Below are 22,119 nucleotides of genomic sequence, written 5' to 3'. Positions count from 1 at the left end.
GCGTTACCTGCTCAGATACCATGCTGTGAGGGCTATTTTCCCTGGTGCAGGGTGGATGACTCTGCCCCCTGCTGTGCCAGATAATGTGCTGGGCCCGTCGGGAGGTGAATCAGGGGCACTTTCGAGAGACTGAGCAGCTCCGAAAACCACGGCCTGGCCGGCCACCATGAAGCTATTAGAATGATGAGGAGTTGGCGAGACTCCTTGATCTTGCAAATTACCCTGTGAATCAGGGGAGTGGGCGGAAAGGCGTAGGCTTTCATGTCGGTCCACTGGAGGTGAAACACGTCTCCCAGAGAGGCCCTGACCTTGCCAGGATGCGAACTGGGGGCACTTCTTGTTGTGCCAGGTGGCAAAGAGATCCACCTGGGGTTGACCCCATCTGTTGAAAATCTCCTGAATAGCAAGGTTGTTTAGCTGCCACTCGTAATTGTCTGCTCCAAGTCGGCACAGAGGGGGGGATCTGGTGCCTCCCTGCTTGTTGATGTAGTACATGCTGGTCCAGTGGTCTGTCTGGATGAGGACAACCTTGCCACTGAGAAGTGGTAAGAATGCCCTGAGAGCAAGTCAGATGGTGTTCATCTCTAGTCAATTGAGGTGGTATTTCTGCTCCTGTCGAGTCCAGGTGCCGTGGACCGAGAGATCGTCCAGGGTGGATCCCAAGCCTTCGAGCACGGAATCCGTGGTGATGGTGGCCTGCAGAGTGGGTGGCCGGAAGGGCTTGCCCGTCCGCAGGTTGCAGTCTCTGGACCACCAAGTCAGGTCCAGGTGGAGAGATGGAGGAACAGTGATCATCTCGGATTAAGAGCCCTACTCCTGGTTCCATGAGGCCACGAAGTGCAGCTGAATCCTCCTCATCCTTAGTCTCGTGCGTGGCACAGCTAATATGACCGCTGCCAGAAGACCCAGGAGATGCTGGTATCACCATGCCGAGGTCCCTTCTCTGCTGAGGAAGTGGGCGGTTGTTAAGGAGAATTCTCATAAATGTGCTAATTCCCTTCACCTTAGAGACCCCCAGCAAGTATGCTGGATTTTGAGGACTTGATTTCTTTACCTGGAAAGAGAGTGAGCCTTTCTTCCCCACTCATGTATTTTGATGTATGTTTTACTCTTGTGTTCTTTGATTATGGAATTTTAAGATAACTCCATAGGCATCGTTTCCTGTGTGTTACACATCACCCTCAGTGCAGTGACACATGGATGTCCTTTTGGACTTCCCAAAGGTTTAAATACCTTCTCTGGGATAAACTACTGTTTCCCAGAGAATGTAAGGTTAAATTGACTTTACGAGTCTTTTTAAATTCCTAGACCCAGCACATACTATCTTCCTATAGATTGCTGGAGGGGTTACCTAGTATCCCTTGTGTCTAGAAACTCATGTAGCAGTAAAAGCTACCCTTTTCTATCGAAATGTCTGGTGTCAGTGGTTCTACAACAAACTATCATGATTTTTCCCGACCGTGAACACTGGTAGCTAAAAATAGCGGGAGAAATTTTTCAAAATGGCGACTTAAGCCCCTTTGTTTAAACGGGTCCCGATCTTTTTTCCCCATTTATTTTAGGAAAAGTCCTTCTAGAGTTTGTCTACAGGACTGAAGACCGCCGCTGGCGCACAAGTGTGTGGGGTGGGCAGAAAGTGAGGGAGGTGCCCTAAACTCACTGTGCTTAGTCTCCTAGGAGAACCAAATGCACTCTGGCGTGATTGGCTGTCTGACTGTTCGGCAATGACAGCCACCCTGCTGGGTCAGTGGCAGCTAGGCTGGAATGAATGGGAGAAAACTGTTTAAAAGGCGAGTCTCTTGGACTGGAAAGCAGAGTCGACCACTGGAACGAAAGAACCGAAAATGAGCTGGAAGAGGACGGCTGCTGCAACTCCTGGACCGCTGGTTTGCCCGATGAAGCCCTGCTGCAGCTCCAAATTGCCAAGTTCATCTAGACAGAGAAGCCCCTTCAAGGACGACTTCTTCCTTTGAGTTGGTGGGACCAATCAACTCGTAAGCCACCTGGATACCATTCTCAGAGCTGGTTAGGAGTAACCAGTGGGAAGGACACCAGCTTATGTGCTTAATGACAGGTACTCGAAGTGACTCCATTTTGTCTGCGTTTGCCGACAATCCTGTGCAGTGCAGGAGTCCCCCCCGACATCCTCCCTCTTGTCCCCATGACTGAGGATCAGGAATAGTGAGATCTGCAGGAACTGCCAGGAATGAACATCTTCAGCTGCATCTTTTGCTTCATATTAAGGTACTGTGTCAACCCGATTGAGAGAACACAACTCTCGCGGTGAAAGTTCGTGTAACTTTCCTAACTTGCAGGCCTAATCAGCTTATGACCCAACACATGATTCTTTTTCGTACAAACTACTTATGAGAACATTGGCAAAGACTTTACCGTTTACTTCAAGAACTGCTCTTTCCTATCCATTGACTTTGGCCTAGGCCTATTGAACTGAATAGAGTCCTCCAGGAAACGAAAACTATTTTCACTGCCTAAGAAAGGATGTGTGATCTATTCTATTAACTTGTGCCTTTTTACTTCCATTAAAAGTAACTGAAATGCAATTTTGCTCCTATTTCAGGGGAGCCTAATCTACTCCGAAACATATTGGTTTGGTATTGAAGCATATTTGTGTAAATTGCCTGCTTCTAGTAAATGTTTAAATGATTGTGTAATAGATTAATCTGTGTTTTACCAAGAAACCTTGAGTGGGTCTACTTGAACCACTGTGATTGTAAGACCTCTGTTTAACATCCTTGTACTGCTCACATTCCCCCTCTTGAGATAAGCCTGGCTGCTCAGCTCGCTACAACAAACTGTGGTACAGATTTATACCGAAGGTTGGTTTTTGCTTACACCTGTGGTCCTAATTGTATGTGGTGGTCCCAGAGGGTACTGCATGCAATTCTGCCTAACAGCGGTGGCCCTCTTGATACCTTCTCGGAGCACGTGTCCCAGATGAGGCCCAAGAATGTCAGAGTCTGCGTAGGGTGCAGCTGCGACTTAAGATTGAGCGAGAAGCCCAGATCGTGCAGTGTGTCCATAAGGGCATTGGAAGAGTGGAGAATCGCTTCCGGAGATGTAGCGTATGAGGTATGGGTAGATGTAGAGGGCCGCCACAGCATTCATGAGCCTGGTAAAGACCCTGGGACACGAGTTGAGGCCAAAAGGGAGGACCAAGTATTGAAAATGGAAGCCCATGCTCCTGAACCGTAGGAAGGAACGATGGAGCTGCCAAATTGTGAAGTTTAGGTACGCGTCCTTCAGATCCAGGGAGCACATACAGTCTCCCCTGTCCAATGTCTCTGCTATAAAAACTGGCATGACCATCTTGAAAATGTGCAGGAGTAAGGAGAGGTTGAGGGTGGAAAGGTCCAGCACAGCTCTCAGGCCCACCTGGTGGTTCTTCTGAATGGCGAAAATCCTGGAGTAAAAGCCTTACCCACCCCCCCCTTTTTGTTGCTTGCGCCAGGTCTGAGACGGCGAGCAGTCCGGCTGCCTGGATCTACATTCCTGGAAGCCCCAGAACCCTCTGTACGTACATCCCACTCGGAGCATTGCTGTGTTTGGGTGTATGTTTTGGGCGTGGTCTTCGTAAGAATGGATCAAGACTTGGCCGTTTGTGAGCTGTTCTTTTTGTCCAGCTCTTCATCCATGGAGGAGTGGAACAGGTCCCCCCGCCGCCCCCCTCGAATGGTAGATCTAGGATGCGTTCTTGGACGTCCGGGTTAAATTTTGTTGCCCGGAGCCAGGCTGCCCTTCTCATGTCTGTGGCAATGCAGATGGCACGGCCAGAGGTGTCAATATGGGCCACTGTGGATTCCATGAGGGCATACGCCACCATCTTAGCCTCTGTTAGCACCGCCTTAAAGCGTGATTGGCTCTGGGCGGGGAGTTCCAGAAGCCATAATCTTTGGTTGGCAGCAGCCAGCATGGCATCTGCGTTAGCCTGATGAAGATGCAAGGATGCGTTGGAATAGTTTCTGGCCGTACGCCTTCAAGATCTTCTCCTCCTTGCCTTGCAGGGCCGCAGAGGAGGCGGCTGAGGACGACTGAGGCTTGGAGTACAGTGATGCTGCATCGATCACCGAGGAGTGGGCCGAGAGCAAGTGTGTATCCCCTCTCCATCTGCCTGTACTTGGCGTCCAGGCGTTGATTGACCGGCTGGGCCGAGTGGGGCTTGAGCCAACCCTTCTTGGCCAGGGAGACTACATTGGTTTGCATTGGAATCCCCGTTTTGGCAGAGGGGCGTCAGGACTTCAGCCAGGACCCCATCTGCCGGCTGCTCTACCTCGGGCTGGGGGAGTCCCAGATACTCTGGCAGCCCAGCAAGACGTCTGTGGGAGGCCCTGGCTGAGGATGGCATGTCAGGATCCTCCTGCTCATCCGTATCCTGTGGGTCTGGGGGATCCTGTGGAGGAGGAGTAGTAGTAGTAGTTGGTGCCGAAGGCTGGGGTACTGGGATTGCGGCAAGAGGCTGCTGGTACGGAGCTGCCTGGGGAGTCAGCTAGGGAGCCAGAAGAGGTGGCTGCGCCAGGGCATGGGGCGTCAGCGGAGGCATCTGTGGTGCAGCTGGCATCGTAGAGAGGACCTCCCTGATTTCATCCTTGATGATAACCCCCATCTGAGGCGACTTCATGAGGCCAATGAACTTCTCAAAGAGCTCCCCCTCACTGGCCAGAGTTGGCAGGGGGTGCTGACGGGGGAACGGGGAGCTGCTGGAGCCGCTGCGTACCCTGCCCATATGGACGCAAATGAATTCTGCCCTGCGCAAATGAGGGGTAGACTGTAGGCCACGTACCTGGTTGAGGTCAGTCCCACCTTGACACTCCTTCCCCGAATTCCTGGACTGGCGTCGGACGGGTGCCTCTTTCTGGCGCGGTGGCCATTTTGTCGAGCTGCCTGCCACGTGCCTGCGACGTGTTGCTCGGCCAACTGGGCCCGGCCTCCTCCAAGACTACTGCATGTGGATCACAAGGCCTACCCTATTCCTCGGGCCTAGGCCCGGTAGGTGTGACACCTTCGACCCGGGGGTCAGTAGAGCTGCGTTAAGGCACCCCCTCAGACGTATTGCTGGTATTAGGGCATAGCCCCTTGGCCACGGTGCCGGTAAAAGGGCAGAGCCCCTCGGGTGGAGACCCGGTAAAAGAATCTTCCAGTCCCTCAACAATGCCACCGGGAGGATCCGAGGATCCCTCGACCCAAAGGCCGGTAGCTGAAGCAGCCTCGGTGCATGTGCTGGTAGAAGGACCTGACCGGTCCCTCCTGCGCAGGAGAGTCCCTGGGAAGGAGTCTCCCTTGCGAGGTGCGATGGAGAATATAGGCCCTACCTTGGGCCTGATTCGATGATTCACAAAGTTCTTGAGATCCTCTGGGGGTGACTTCTGGAAGAGCTCCCTCCACATGGCTAGTCTGTTGCTCAGTGCTTTTCGAGGACAATGAGTCACACGCTGAACAAGATTGCCAACCGTGGTCTGGGCCAAGGCAACGTAGGCAGAGGGCGTGAGGGTCTGAAGATGGGAAGAGCCCGTTGCAGGATGGACTCCTGCTGAACCTTGTAGAAGTCGACATGCGCCGGGGGGAGCGTGACGCCTGAGGACCGAGTACCTGAATGATGAGACAAAAAAGACAAAGAAAAGAAGTATCCGCGGATGGAATTAAATGGCCGAAGCCAAACCCAGGAGCGCTGGTGAATTCGGCCTGTTCCCGTCATCGCGGAAAAGGGGACTGAGGTGAGGTGCCGGAGGGCGGAGTCAGGGCACCGCATGTTCCCTGGGTCACACCCCATGCATCTAACTTTAAAGGGGTGGAAGGTTTTTTCTGGTGAAAAAGGTTCCGTCACACGTCCCTTGGAAGGGACACCCATACAGTATGGAGGAAAGGGGACGGGACGTAAGAGTAAGGAACGTTTTAAGGAAGGAAAAGGTTAAACAGGTTCTCAGTCAATGTGAGGACAATTTAATCTTCCAATGAAATCTAGACACGCCTTACCCAGCAACAACAGCCTATAGCAGGTTACCACCTATGAGGGACAAACAATATCAAAGACAATGGACTAGAAGAGTCTTCAGGGAGCCAGGACAGCCAAAGTCAATTGGAACACAGTCTATGGAGCTGAGGCACTTCCTAGATCAGAAACAGTTCTGCACAAAGTTGAAGAGTTTGTAGAAAATCACTTGTAGGGTCACAAGCTGTTAAGCCTGTGCAAAGAAAGTTGGAATCAACTCTAAAGGTAAGCCACTGCAATTACCAAGTGAGAAAAGCACAGCTAAAAGACAACGAGGTAAGTACCCCAAGTCTAAATAGTAACTCTGGTTTGTAGAAGAGTGGTCAAGCTGGATTCTGTCTAGCTAGAGCGGTGCAAACCCTGTGTTCCTGAACCTCAGTCATGGGGACAAGAGTGAGCACGTCTGGAAGGCTCCTGCGGCGGTACTTCGGAGGTCATCGGCAGCTACGGTCTCTTTCGGTTCAGCAAAAGTAACTGGAGGGACAGCCCAGGGGCAGGCAGGACAAAATGGGCTGAGAAGATACTCTATACGGGGGGTGAGTCCTGTCCTCAATATAGTTTTGTTGCAATGAATTCTTGCAATGACAATTAAATACCTTAATTCAAAGCCTCGTCTGACATTTAACAAATTTGTCTCACTGAGCAAATAACCATCCAACCACTGAGGGTAAACCATACCAGCCGATTTTTATTTGGCTGAAAAATGAGGGATGCATGTACTTAAGGTAAAACAAAAACAGTCATTTCGGTAATGTGCTCAGACATTCAGTGAGAGACCATTATGAGAGGTGCATACAATTAACAACAGCAGCAACACAATAGTTTCTGGGTACAGTGTGTGATTTGGTACCTGCACAAATGGGTCCTGACCGATATTACTTCATACTAGTTAGAACAATATGAGTGCAAAAAACAATGGGTGTTATTAATAAAGCATAATACCAGCAGAAGTTTTAAATGCAACCTATTATGCAAAGTCAACAAGACATTCTGCGCCAAAAGATATGCGCAGAAGATGCATGAAATTCAAGTATTTTTCTGGTCCACTAAGTGTGGAGTAACGACCTAGAGATGGAATCCATCAGGGCCTGATGTTTTGGAAGCATGACCAAGGTACTGATCTTTTCGGTTCAGCAGCACCTCACAGTTTCAGCGCTTGGTAAACAGCACAATTGCGATCTTGGATACCAGTAGAGCTTCCTTCACTCCTTGGATCCTGCACTCTGGTGAGGGGACTCAAGCTCTGGTCGCCTGGCTTCTGGAGGGTCCTTAGGAGACTCTTGGAGCTTCAACCTGGATTCCGGACGTTTCCCTCAACTACGGATTACTCGACCCCTGGCATACGGTTCTTTCAGCTAGGAAGAAGTACAGCCAGTCAGGGAAGATGGTCCAGTGGAGTTTGTCTGAGTTAGTTGGTTCCACTAACCTAAGGGGATAAGTCGTCCCTTCTAGCGCTTCTCTGTCGAAAGGAACAAGGATTTTCAGCACAGCAACATGGCTTCACTGGGCAATTCAATGGTCCAAGAGGATGCATCAAGCTTTGTTTGTGGTTTCTGTGTCGTTTCTTTCTCCCAGTGGTCGACTCTGCCTCTAGTCCCAAAACCCTTGCCTTTTAAGCAGGTTTCTCCCATTCATGCACAGCCTAGGTTGTCAATCACACAGCAGGGTGGCTGCCCTGCCAGCCAACCAATCAGGACTGGTTGCATTCAGGCATTCCTAGAGACAAAAGGACAGTCGAGTTTCGGGAACCTCCCTCACATCCTTCCCTTTTAGACACACTGGAGACAGAGGCGTGCTTCAGGGCTGAAGCCCTGCAAAGGCAAGACAAAGGGCTTGAATCTGTTTTGATGGACAGAGTAAAACCCAGGAAAGACCTCACAAACAGAAAATGGCGAAAAAAGAAGTCAGTGGTCATTTTGAAAAAAATGGTCATCCATGGGTGTTGTACTGCAGCAGAGGTTTCAGCCTGCGGTAGAAAAGCACAAAGGTAGGAAAAATTAAACCACTGCCACCAGCCATTTAAAGTAGTGAGGGGAATATAAAAATGTGGCTACTAAGTAACATAATATGGTGTGGGCTGGACCTACAAAGAGAAAAGTTAAGTAAAGTAAATTTCACTTTACTATTCTTGGGAACTGTAGTTCACACAAGAAAAGGTATTTAAAACCTTATGAGAAATCTAAAGGATTTCTCAGTGACACTGCACTGAAGGTGCTGTGTGTCACCATACAAAAAGTAGATGCCTATAGTTTGTCAGACTCCAAAAACGGTGAATACAAAATCCAAATCAGGTCAAAACACATGAGAGCGAGAAAAAGGTTGCACTCACTCCAGGGTTAGAATTAAAAAGTCCTAAAGCTGATCAAAGGAGCTGTGGGGGAGGAAAGGGGGGGGACTCTATGGTTGAAGGGAATTAGCACAGACAGGAGAGTTCTCCCAAACACCCAGCAACAAGTTATCTACGTCGCCATAGTCTGATTTTGCATGCTTTAGGATTTCAAGATCCAGATTTGTATTCTGTACACATTGATTTGGCTGGCCTCCTCCCGCTAAGTGATAGTAATCTGTGATTTTCCCGTCAACAATGGGTGAGGGAGGGAGGGGAGGGGGGGGTGGCATATGTATATCCACAGATATCACATAATTTTTTTTAGTGAAGGGTCCCGACAGGGTTTTCTTCTGTGATTTGGCTCTAGTAACAACTTTGCAGTAGGGTTTCCTTGAATGTGGTTTAACTTTCTTCATGTTAGAGGCTGCTTTGCGAGGCATTCCCAGATCTCGTCATTCCGGACCACGGGACTGAGAAGGAGGGGGGCATGAGGGGAAAGGGGGAATGGATGTAGATTGTTTAAATGCCTGCTCTGCTGTTTTCAACCAACAGACCCAAGGCAATAGCCCAGTAGTGGGTGCTTCTCGATGAATAACAATAGCAAATTGTTCGCCGTGCTGATGCAGGTAAAACAAAACACCTATATATGAATGGTTGTAAGAGGTAACCTTGTTATACACCCGAAAAGGGGGCAGGCAGCCCCGCACACCGAACAACTAACACTGTTTACTCACTCGGCGCAACGCACTTATGGGGGTTTTAAAGCCCTTGCGTTTGTTTAAAGGGCCAGCAAGAGTTTTTCCAAAAGCAGAAATCCAAGTCCAAACGGGAGAAGAGCTCAATGTGCAGCTGCTTCCTCACTGTGCGCTAAAAGTAGTAACAAAGTAACTAGACTGAGGGAAGCTGTTTCCCAGTACTGACAGCATGAAGGACATGTCAGCTTCCCCATAACAGATGAGCAGAAGACAGGGTAGTGAAAAATAAAAGCCAAAAGTTTGGGGGCCCATAAAAATGGAAGTAAAGGTGCAGTAAAGAGAGATCTTTCTTAACAGAGACCACCACCCAACCATAATAGTTCCGGCGTGGCTCCGGTATGATCCCCTGAATTGTTTTTCCTGTACTGGATCACCAACATTTTTCGGAAGCGGGTCCTAATTCAAGTCCTCACTGGAGACACTACTCTCAGTTCTGCCCGTGCAAAGAGACCACAAACTTCTTAGGAAGGACCAAATGCACCCAGCGTTTCTCTGAGAGAGTAACCATGCACAGTTAAAACTGTAAACACCTAGATGATGGTGGCAGTGATGCTTATTTGCAACTAAACATTGGGAGTAGTACTGTTCCAATTGCACATAGCCCTAGGTGGTGCTCTTCCATTAGAATGTCGGAAGAGGTCCACATTTGAATTTGGTTTCCTTTATGTAAAAGGCTACGGATGTGAACACATAGTCATAGCCATTCTGTGTCCAGGACGTCTGAGGTATGGAAAGGTAAGCTTGTATTTGTACACTATGAGAATAAGGAGTCCGGGCTGAATCCACATCATACCTATTTTCCCAGATATAATTCCAGGAACATTTGAATATGGCGATTCCCAAATATGGGGTGGTTGTGAAATATGTTAAAGGATGCATGTTTGCGATGGGAAACGGGGTGCACACACTGCTCCCACAGATCAACTGGACTCTGGGCAAGCATCACCTCTAGGGCTCCTAAGTGAAAATGCAGCACGGAAGGTGACATTTTACCAACAGAATGGTTACTGCTACAGCAGAAGTAGTATCTGCTGCATTGACTTTTCCACCTATAAACAGAAATTGGACAGCTCACGGTTGATCTACCTTATCCTTGAGGACAGACCTATTAGGCTTCATTCTCAAAGATTTGCCTATGCAGCAAATCGAGAGATACCAGTGAGCATCTAGGATTTACATCTCCTACCATTTAACCTTATTCACAAAGCTTAAAACTGGAGTAAATCTGCAGATTTGCTCAAGGTATCTGGAATGCTCCAGGTTTAGGCGTGGGGTAGCAGGCAAAAGGAATTTGTTTTGAATTTACCTACATTTTTTTTAAAGTTTAAAATATTTAGGAGTTGTCAGTTACTTTTGTAACTTTAAGGCATTGTGCATCAACAAAATGGGGATATTCTCATTGCAGAATCTGAGGTGGGTGGGAAAGTATAAATTCCCTTTAATTTGTGATGCACTATTACATTTCTCACAGAACACACTTTACCTACAAGCCTCCAATCGCTAGAACATAGGAGCAGGCCCCACAGTTACATGAGAGATTCCTGGCACACTTCATGTAACTGGATATGTATGACGCAACCATTTTAGCCACCTTCTGTAGTTCTTACCCGCTGATATCGCTTGCTCAGGTTGTCCAGACTCTCTGAGTTTATCTGCTTCCCAATGTTGGGCTTGTAAACAATACAGTTATCCCCCCACCGCTGCTCCGCTAGCAGAGTTGTGTACATGGCGCCTCGGACCTGTGAACCACAAACAATGTTAATACATATCAAAGGCATGCTCTCTAACACAATTAATGCTCTTATCCATCAACTACTTCAACAATACTCCATCAGTACACCAAACATTTCCCTCGTTTCTCCCCCAACCCCCACCTGATAACTCTCCTCCTACCCCGTTACATATGGAAGAGAGGCCATGACTAACCTTGTAGGAAATGTAGAAGCCATCACTGGCCCCTTTAAGCTGCAGTGACTTCTCATATACCTCTTCCCATTTCAATCCTCGATCCACACTGATCTACACAGGAAGAAATTGGAGAGCATGTCAGAAATGCCACACTGCAAAAGTCCCCCGATTTAGGGCAAAGATCATGTTTCTGCCCTCCCAATGAGTAAATCTGATAAGGAGTTTCAGCATGCCGCCAGAGATTTAGCAATATTTTAACCAGCAATACACAGCTTAAAATCCTGGGTTAACCTCAAATGTATGGGGGTGGGGTTGATATTGGTGGGGGTTGTGGGGGGGTTGATATTGGTGGGGGAGGGGAACTCCACTAGCCTGTGCTACACAGTGCTGCAACAAACTACAGAAAACTACTGCGTACCTTGTAGAGCACCACTTGCCCATCCTGAGGGTGTCCTGGGGTCAGAAATATTTCCTGGCTTTCTTCATAAATTTCATCCACTCCGGGAGCCAAATCTGAAGACAAAAATTGATAATTGAGCAGGATCCAATTTATAGAGAAAACCTTAAATGACACAAGGCAGACAGACCTGAAATGAGTGTTAGGACAGTTTTTTCTGAATTCCACCCAAGGGGCTTTATAAAACTATACCTTGGGCAATACAGTAAACTCCAACTCTTCGTATACACCTGCACTGCATACATTTTTGTAGCATGGACAGAGCAGTCCGGCTTATCTTAGGAGGGAGAGGGCTATAGTTTGGTACAAAGAACATGCAGCATACATATGGTCCAAGGAAACACTGATACACATATGTATTAATCAAATAATAGCTTATTTTACATATAAAAGAAAGGTAGATACTATTATTATTTATAAACACAATTATAAAAACAAACATAACCGTTATGGTATGCAGACAAAAGCATAAGGCTTAAGAATAGCAGTATTCAGTTCAAGGTGAGTAACACCTAGTGAAGCACATTTAGAATGGTAGTATGCCATTCATGAGGAGTAAAAACACATTAGTGGACTAAGAAATGCAGTACGTAATTCAAGGTAAGTAACGCCTATTGGTACACCTTTACACTTTCAGTCTGAGGAATAATAAAGTAATACCAACAATGTTACAAGCAAGTACCGGGTCATTTGTAGAAGCTGTTCTGATTCAGGAATAATACAATTACACTACCAACCTAACAGTAAGCACTCTGCAACATATGTTATGTTACTTTACATTTATATAGAGCCTTATGTACCATTGGTATGATCTCAAGGCGCTGGTAGGTTGAACGCCCTCGGGAACCAAAGTTCAAGTCAGTAGAGAGAGAGAGTCATAAGGTGCATGTGGGCACCGGATGTGTGTGCAGCAGGAGTGGTATTTGTGCGATAGCTGCTTCTTTGCGGTAGGTGTGGTGGATGGGAGATCAGGAGTATGTGTTCGTTCTGGCAGGTTGTTATTCAGACCGATTCTGGCTGCGTTAGGCCTGAGGAGAACACCTAGGCTGGAGGGTGAGTAATCAGCGGTGTTTAGTTAGGATGTTGGGGAGTATGAGGCAAGTGATGGTATAAGAACAGCTATACCGAATGGTGTCATAGTATCGCTGTGTTCTAGTTGAGTGGTGGTGTAAAGAAGAGAGTAAGCGTGGAGATATGATATGGTGGTTTACCAATAGTTCTATGCACTCCGCCCGTTTCATGCATTCCAACTGTTTCATGCATTCCGACCGTTTCAAGCACACCAAGCCGTTCCGTGCTCCCCAAGCCATTCTATGCCTTCCAACCATTCTATGCCCTCCAACCATTCTATGCCCTCCAACCATTCTATGCCCTCCAACCATTCTATGCCCTCCAACCATTCGATAATTTTAACTTATTCCTATTTCAGGAATGATACAGTGACACCAAAATTATTTTTCAGAATAACGGAACACAATTCTAAGGCAAGCAAAAACTTATGAATTACTTCTCAGATGGGCAATATGCACTTCATAAGAACTTGGGATACGCAATTATAATGGCAATATGCTATTCAAGGTGAGTAAAACCTTATTGGTCATAAACTCTTACAGTGGTTCTATCACATGAATATGTAGTTATACCAATGTTACTTTTCAGAAGAGTGGAATACAGTTCTAAGGTAAGCAATAACTAAGGTTTTTCAGAAAGGCAGTAAGCAGTTTAAGGTGAACTTGGTAAACTTTGACACTTAAGTTTCAGAAATAATAAAGTTATAACAACTCTTACTTTCTAGAATAATGGAACACAATTCAAAAGGTAAGTAAATAACGTTGTGTACTTTTCAGAATTGCAGCAAGTGTTAGGACAGTTTTTCTGAAGTCCGAAGAACTTAGTAAAACCATTCAACTGACATTACAAGACTACACTCTTAGTATAAAGCTGTACCACCTGAGTTCATGGTGGCATAGCCAGAGCAACCAGATGTATCTTAGGAGGGAGAGAGGGCTGTAGAATCAGTACAATTAAATTGTAATACAAATGGTCCAAAGAAACACTGAATCATTATGTATTGTAAAAAATAAATGGTTTATTTAAATACAAGTAGGACCAGATACATCTTGGGGGAAATAAACACTATTACATTATATATAACCACAATTATAAAAACACAACACTATGCTTGAAGGTACACATACCAAAGCATATAACCTTATATGGAATACCTAGCAGCAGTTCGAGGCAAGTCAAAACCAATAATTACTTTTAGATTACTTTCAGTAAAAGCAGGGTAGTCGACCCTATCAGTTGTACAGTGAAGCTTACTTAGTAAGAAATCACATGGTGCAACCAGAAAATATACTTTTCTGATCTAGTGAAACAGATTCTAAGAACAGTATAAACCTATAACTCTGATTCAGGATAACCATTATTGTATGGGAATTTGACCTTGGGGTGTAATATTCAATTACAGTTGCTTTTCAGTTCACAGACTAAGGGAAGCAATAACTCACTTATTTTAGGATAACACAGTTATACTCAAGGTGTGTAAAACCTATACACCTTTTAAAGGAGCTATAATCAACTTAAAGGCAGGTATAAACCCAAGTCTCTTTTTGTGTCAGTCTAAAACAGACCATGGAAAGCAAACTCCAGTGTTACACTTTATGAATGACTCAAAGTTATTAGGTAAAATCTAATGCAGGCTTATTCTGGACAGGCTAACAAGTCAGGGGAAGTGTAAGGGTGTTGCCAATTACGCTCACACCAGAATGAATACACCCCTCTAGAGGAATAAGGCCAAAAAACGATTGTGTAAGGATAACAAGTTTAATCTTATAAAATGAGCAATGTAGCAAAGGACTCTGCTGCCTGAACAGTCTTCTCCTGTCCCTCTTCTTTTCCTTCCTGCCAAAGTAGTTTGAGGCCTGGCTTGCTGTAGTGGTGTCACTGGATATGGATCATGGCTTCATCCCCACCCGTCCTTTTTCCATAATAGGGATGCTCCAAAGCCTGCCTTCTTCGTTGTCAGCAGTTTTGTCAGGGCATGCGGTTCTACATTTGGCTAGCTCTACACAAATACACAGTAGCTCATGCTTTTCCTCCTATGCAAAAACACGGCACCTCTGCAGACTTTTACAAACCTTGAGGTCTAGACCAAGGGAAAAATGTAACATTTTTATAAACAATGTTCATTCATTCTATCAATATTTCACTCCTCCTGCTAACATTATCTGGACCCTGTAGTCTCCATCACTCTTTATTTTTATAATTTGTCCCATTCTGCATTTTGTCGCGCAGAACATGTAATTCCTATTTTTAACCTGCATGGACCCTTGATGGACAGTAGACCATTGATAAGTCAGTGCGTGCCGCCATTGCTTAGCCATAGTGACTAACACTGCATACGTGCCTGTGGTCAATTTTTGGAATCCCAAAGGCCGCATTCCTTCTGGGAAAGAGCTTGAATCCTCTATATCCCTAAGATTTTACGATGCCTAGGATCTGACATTACAAACAAATCTATCCAGCTAAAAGTTAATGGTTAGACAATAACTGCCTTCTTCAGTGCAGCCCCATGTACCACTTATCACATTGAGGTGAGTCAGAGCTGAGCTCCTCACACCGGCACCGACTGCAGGAGCAGTCCTCTACCCCCCCCTTTGTTCATCCAAAACCGCAAAGGTAAGCCCGTGGGGTGAAACCGCTGAATTCATCCTTAAATTGTCTATTGATGTCCAACTTCGGAAGCTGCGCCCTATTTTCATCGAGCTGCACTGCCAAACCATGGCTATCTCCTCGACGTGTACTCAGCTTCATAAAAATGCATACTCGCGTCCAACGGCTATGAAAACTACCGAGGTCGGAACCTCTAAGATGGTCGCTCTTGCCTGCTAACTTCATCTTGCTTCCTGTGTTGTGTGGCTACTATACCTTGGGTCGAGTGTAAAAGATACGTAGAATTGTGCGCTATTCACCAGCTTTTAAGTTTGTTGAGTGATTGGAATGCACAGAATTGCTTCCAGCTGCAGGAGTCTTTCTAAAGGTGATCCCTCCACTCAATGGTTCACAGTACATATATACACAACTTGAAAACTATTAGAAGACTGTCACTGCACACAGAAAGAATGGGATACATTACTCACCGTAATCGTATTTCTGATGCTTGTATCTGCTTAGATTCACATGCTGTGCATAGGGCGACATCTAGTGGAAGCTGCGGAGTATTACAGTTTGTTTTTCGAAACTCGAAAATGGGCGTCGACACAGGGCGTGCCAGTAATACTATCCCTAGTGTGACGTCCCCTGTACCCATGATCCCTCACGCGTTTAGGACCCTCAGATTGTATTATTTTTTTGACATGAGGTAGCATGAGGAGTAGCGTGAGTACAGATGATCCAAGTAGATAGAAGATAGATAAGACTACAAGCATCCATGCACCTTCTCTCAGAGGGGAGGAAGGGTGGGTCGCATGTGAATCCAAGCAGATACAAGCATCAGAAATACGATTACGGTGAGTAATGTATCCCTTCTGAGGCTTGTGGAATCTGCTTAGATCACATGCTGTGCATAGATTAGCGAGCAGTGTTAGAAGGAGGTGGGATTTGAGAAGGCTCATGAGCAAATAAATGTCTTAGAACCGCTTGTCCCTCTTGAGTATCTGTCTTGGAATGGGTGTCAATGCAATAGTGCTGAGTAAAAGTATGAATAGAGCTCCAAGTAGCTGATTTGCAAATGGTGTCAAGGGGAACATTTGCAATGAAAGCCAGACTGGTCCCAATGCCTCTTGTCGAGTGGGCTCTGGGCGTAAAAGGCAAAGTTTTGTCAGAAAGAGTAACACAACTGGATACAGTTGACAATCCACCTGGAGATGGCACCCTTAGAGACACGATCTCCCTCCTTGCCTGTAGCTACGGAGACAAACACTTGATCTGTTTTCCTAAGCGGTCTGGTCTTGTTTACGTAGTAAAGGACCGCCCTACGCACATCTAGGGTGTGTAGTTTAACCTCAGCCGAGCTTTGTGGGTTTTGGAAGAAAGCCGGAAACTCGATGGATGGTTTACATGGAATTTGGAAATAAACTTAGGTGAGAACCTAGGGTGTGTCCGTAAAACCAGCTTATCCTTATGAATAGTAAAGAAAGGATCCTGCACTGACAGAGCCTGAATTTCACTGACCCTTCTTATGGATGTAATGGCTACTAAGAAGGCAGTCTTATAGGTCAGGTGTTCGAGACTCGTTTTATGCATGGGCTCGAATGGGGGGCCCATGAGTTTAGATAGCACCACGTTCAGGTCCCATCCTGGTGGTGGGTTAGAAATAGGAGGGTGAAGTCTCTTTACTCCTTCCATGAAGGCCTTAACTACTGGTACTTTCCACCAAGACACCTTGTTATGGGAAGTGGTGTATGCGGACAGGGCTGCCAGTTGTACCTTCAGCGAGTTAAAAACCAGCCCTGCATCCAGCAGGTGGAGCATGTAAGTAACAATAGTGGAAGGAGTGCAATCAACTGGGTTGATTTGCTTACTCTGACACCAGATTACGAATCTCTTCCATTTGTCAAAGTAGCAGTGCCTAGTGTTGGGCTTCCTAGCCTCTTTTAGGATGTCCATACACCTCTGTGGTAATTTGAGATGTCCAAACTATATGACCTCAGGAGCCATGCTGCCAGGTTCATTGAGTTGGGTTGATGGTGCACTGTTTGACCTTGGTGCTGGGACAATAGGTTGTACCAGCTCGGAAGTCTGATGGGTTTGCACACCGCCAGTCTGTGTAGGCGTGGGAACCATGGTTGTCTCGCCCACATGGGAGCAACCAGGACGAGCGTCATCGATTCTCTGTTCATCTTGTTAACCACCTTCCTGATTAGAGGAGTTGGTGGAAAAGCGTACGCAAACATCCCTGACCAGTTCATCCACAGGGCATTCCCCTGGTAGTCTGGTTGGGGGAACCTGGATGCGAATCCTGGGCATTGTCTGTTTTCGCTTGTGGCGAATAGGTCTATAGTGGGGAAACCCCACTGAGAGACAATGTCTTCTACGACTTCTCTGTGTAGACACCACTCGTGTTCCTCTGGGAGGGGGGTCTCTGCTCAGAGCATCCGCTATGGAATTGAGATCCCTTGGAACATGTTGTGATGACAGGAAGATGTTCCGTCTGAGTGCCCATATCCAGATTTTCTGGGCAAGCTTGGACAGATTTGGCGAGCGAGTCCCTCCTTGTTTGTTCAGGTAGAACATGGCTGTAGTGCTGTCCGTCCGGATTTGCACTGACAGGTTTAAAAGGTAGGGTTCGAAAGCTTGAAGCGCTCTGAATACTGCCAGAAGCTCTAGAAGGTTGATGTGATTCTTGGCCACTGCGTGAGACCAGAGACCCTGAGCTGTGTGGTGGAGATGGTGAGCTCCCCAACCCGTCAGGCATGCATCGGTTGTGACTACCGCCTGTATCTCGGGATCATAAAAAGGGTTTCCCCTTGGACAGATTCTCTCTTGTCCACCAGTGAAGGGTTTGTACCAGTGTTGGCGAAACGACCACTAGATCGTCCCACTGACCACTTGCCTGAGACCACTGTTTCACCAACCATTCCTGCATGGGACGCATGCGCAGGCGCGCGTGGGGGACCAGGTAAATACATGACGCCATCATGCCCAGCAAACGCATTGCTTTCTGTACCGTTATCTGGCGACCGGACTGGTATTGCGGAATTTGCAGCAGTATATATTCCGAATTCTTTCCTCTGAAGGAAAGGTCAACCCCACTTGAGTGTCTAGAATAGCTCCTAAGAATTGTTTGGATGTGCTTGGCACTAGACTTGACTTTTTCGTTTATTGAGAAGCCCAATTCGAAGAGGAGGTCGATAGTCCTTTGAATGTTTGTTCTGCAAATTACTGGGGTTTCCCCCGTGATGAGCCAGTCGTCCAGGTAAGGGTACACCGGGATTGCCTCCCTGTGTAGGTGTGCTGCCGCCACCGCCAGTACCTTGGTGAATACCCTTGGGGCCGAAGCTATCCCGAAGGGCAGTACCTTGAACTGGTAGTGCCGACTGTCCACCTTGAAGCGCAAGTATTTTCTGTGCGCTGGGAACATGGAAATATGAAAATAGGCATCTTTCATGTCCAATGTTGCCATGTAATCCCCCTTTTCTTAGGAGGGGGATTACCTCTTGGAGAGTTGTCATGCAAAACTTTTGGGGCTTGACATACTTGTTGGCAGGCCGTAAGTCCAATACTGGGCGCATTGTCAAATCTTTTTTTGGCACAACGAAGTAAGTTGAATAAATACCCTTTTTTACCTCATGTCCCGGGATGAGTTATATCGCGTCCTTTGCTAGCAGATTGACAATCTCTTCTAGGAGGATCTTCTGGTGTTCCAAAGAATGTATTTTTTGTCGTGGAGGATGGTCTCGGGGACGCTCTAGTAGTTCTATACAGTACCCCTCGGATACTGTTGACAGCACCCATCTGTCTGATGTGATCCCTTCCCAAGCTTGGGTGAAGTTGGAAATGCGTCCCCCTACTGGGGTTGCGTGAGAAGGGACCCTGAACGGAGCGTCACTGTTTCGGTGGAGGCGTGCCGCCTCCTTTATTGGGGCTGCCTCTACCTCTACCATGTCCTCTCTTATTCCCCCTGCCGTAACCCTGGGTAGACTGCTGGTTATTATTGTTCCACTATGTACCCTGCCCCTGGGAATAGTTAGAACCTCTTTGGGAATTTTGGCCGCGTGGGCGACGAAAATTGCCATTCCCTCTCTGATTAGGGGGTTTAGTGGTTAGCTGGCCTAGGGATTTGAGTATTTCATACTCGTCCTTAGCATTCTTTAGTGCGTCCTCGACGGCCTTACCAAACAGATCTGGCTCCACCGGTTTGTCCAATAGTGACGCTTGTGTTTCAGCCTTGAAACCAGACTGGCGTAGCCAAGCGTGTCTCTTAATAACAGTTCCTTCTGCTATTAATCTGCCTGCGTTATCCGCGGCATCAAAGGTTGCCTTTAAAATGCAACCGGACACGGCTCTTCCCTCCACTGAAACTCGTCCCAATTGGCTCTTTAAGGGTTCTGGTGCGGAGTCTATGAGTGCCGCAACCTCTTCCCACTTATGGCAGTTGTAGCTGGCCAAGAGGGTGGTGGAGTTGGCAATCCTTGCCTGGTAGGCGGAAGTGGAGGCCACTTTCCTGCCTAACCCGTACAGTCTTTTGCTCTCCTTGTCGGGAGGAACCTCAGACGATAAGGGTGTTCCAGCCCTCTTACGAGTGTTAGTAACAACCAGAGAGTCCGGCTTCAGGTGCCCTCTTATATATAGTGGGTCTGATTGGGCCGCCTTGAAAAGTTTTTCAATCCTAGGGTTCACTGCTCTGGTGAGGTTAGGATTGAGGATGACGGGTCTATTCTTCTTTGAATAGATTTTAGGATAGGGATGGCCTGAGCAACAGGCCCCCTATCCCCCACTAACTCTTCTGCAAAGTCTCTTTCCTCCTGGGCACCCTGGGTGTCGATGTGGAAATGTTCTGCTGCTCGAGACAGCACTTCATTCAGGAGTGGCTGGTTGTCGACAGGGGAGTCGGTAATTGGGGCCTCTCTTTCTACTGGGGAGTCTACCCTGTAGGGGTCTTCCTCCTCCTCATCTTGATCCTCATCCCCATAGTAGCCTGTCCCAGTTTGTTCCTCCACCATGTCCAAATCTGGATCCTCAACAAAGGATGTCTCTCCCTGGAAATGAGAGTAGGGCTGGACGTAGAAGGGGTCTGAAGACCCTGTTGGTGTCTCAAAGTGGGATCTTGCACTTAGAAGGTATAGGATGCTTAGAGCCAGAGGGTGCTGACCCGTCGGGAGTATAAGCAAGAAAGTGTTCTGGGTTTTTTTGCATAAAAATCTGCCAAAGATGACATTCTTGACATTACCCTATCTATGTCAACACTGGTCCATTCTCTGGAACTGGGAATGACCCTTTCTGGGAGTTTTCCAAATTTATCCTGACTAGACTTGGCAGCCTGTGCAGGGGTTTTGGTGTTATTAGAAGACGTGGACTTGTCTTTCTGTTTTTGAGGAGTGGAGTGTTCTACGGGCTTGGAAGTGGGTAGAGACTGCTTCCTTTGCCGTTTCCCTCCCTCCCCGTGACTGGAGGAGTGTTTCCCGTGTGTTTTAGGGCCCTCTGAGCTTTTCGACGCCTGGCGTCGAGGTTCGGGGGACTTGACCCTATCCTTCGAGCGTGGAGGTAGGGGTTCGGGATCTGTAGTAATTCGGTCTGCGGGCGCCGACTCTTGGAGTGCGGCCTGAGAGTGGAAGTCGGCTTCGTCTACCGACGATCGAGCTTCCGTGACCTTAGGGAGCGAGGCACTCTTGGCAATAGTGGATGCTTGCCTGGCGTCGTGTGGCGATCTAGATCGAGAGCGCCCGGAGGACGCCGATTCGGACCGTTCTCTACGTGCCTCTTTCCGAGAACTCGACGTGCGTCGAGTCTCGGTTGGACTTTGTGTGCTTTGTGAAGGTGTCATGGGAAGCGCTCGTGTCGCCGGGGGTGTTCCACATAGCCGGCCTGCCGGTCGACCTTCCGAGGTCGGGGACTTACGCTCGGCTGTCTTTCGACGCCATAAAGCCCTCGCCGTCCGAAAGTACGGCGTTGCTGCCGTCGCTGAAGGTGCCCTCCGCTGCCATGGCCTCTTGACGCCTGGTGTGGTGGGCCCAACGCTTGATTGAACGGTCCTTAAGTGTTTTAGGCTTAAACCTACTACAGGCTCTGCAATTTGCCTCGGGGTGGTCCCTCGGCAAGCAGAGGTTGCACGTGGCGTGCCTGTCGACCCAAGGGTATTTGCGATTGCACTTGGGGCAGAATTGGAAAGGGGTACCCCCCCATACGCACCTTGTGGCGGCGGGCTGGTAAATGTAGGAATATATAAGTGTGTCTATATATATTACAAGAGTGTACAGTATGACCACCCCCCACTCTCCCTACTTGCAGGGCCTTGGCCAGCGGCCCAGGCCCGGGCCGAGACGAAAGCCTCGAGGCCCAAAGTCGTTGTGCAGTCGACGGTCGAAATCCTCTCCGATCCGGCATCGAGTGTAGAAATTCGGTATCTCGACGTTGGGGTGGAGAAGGGGTAAAATTATCAATATTTTGCAAAATTATGGCTTATTGCCAGGAACTCCGCGAAATGCTTCCGACCAGTATGGCGGAAAAAAAACAATCTGAGGGTCCTAGACACGCGAGGGATCATGGGTACAGGGGACATCACACCAGGGATAGTATTACTGGCACGCCCTGTGTCGACGCCCATTTTCGAGTTTCGAAAAACAAACTAATACTCTGCAACGTCCACTAGATGGAAGCACAATTAGCACAATAAGCTTATTGATTGCAGGGATTTTCTTACCCAAGAAAGGGACGCAGGGATTTAACCCATTGACTTTGTGCTAATTGACCAGGCGATATCTTGACTCAAGATCATTCGGAAATATCCTATCTAAGGTTTGAATAACAACTTGTGCATCCAGAGGCCTTGAAAACGACCGTTGGGGTCGAAACACGTGTCGGCTATTACCTTACAATACAATGAAGACATTTTTCACAATTTGATGTGTGGTTTCAATTACTTACAGCATCGGATCATGATTGCCATTATCTGAACATTTCATATTATCTGCTTGAACATATATGGGATACATTACTCACC

At 47.5% G+C, this 22,119-nt stretch overlaps 1 protein-coding gene across 6 annotated transcripts in view; it reads right to left on the bottom strand.

Annotated features, from left to right (window-relative positions):
* The window catches only part of SBNO2 (strawberry notch homolog 2), a 1,228,831-nt gene that overhangs the window by 162,459 nt on the left and 1,044,253 nt on the right, over window positions 1-22,119 (bottom strand). For all 6 annotated transcript variants that reach the window (XM_069647284.1, XM_069647292.1, XM_069647268.1 and 3 more), the window contains 3 exons: window positions 11,415-11,509; window positions 11,015-11,107; window positions 10,696-10,827 (listed from right to left, as the gene is read on the bottom strand). In XM_069647284.1, the coding sequence (XP_069503385.1) occupies window positions 10,696-10,827; window positions 11,015-11,107; window positions 11,415-11,509 (320 nt within the window). The remainder of the gene's footprint in view (window positions 1-10,695; window positions 10,828-11,014; window positions 11,108-11,414; window positions 11,510-22,119) is intronic.

This window comes from Ambystoma mexicanum, chromosome 1p, assembly GCF_040938575.1.
Source record: "Ambystoma mexicanum isolate Mex_15411 chromosome 1p, UKY_AmexF1_1, whole genome shotgun sequence".
Taxonomy (NCBI): Eukaryota; Metazoa; Chordata; class Amphibia; order Caudata; family Ambystomatidae; genus Ambystoma; species Ambystoma mexicanum.
This window is presented reverse-complemented; position numbering and strand designations above follow the sequence as displayed.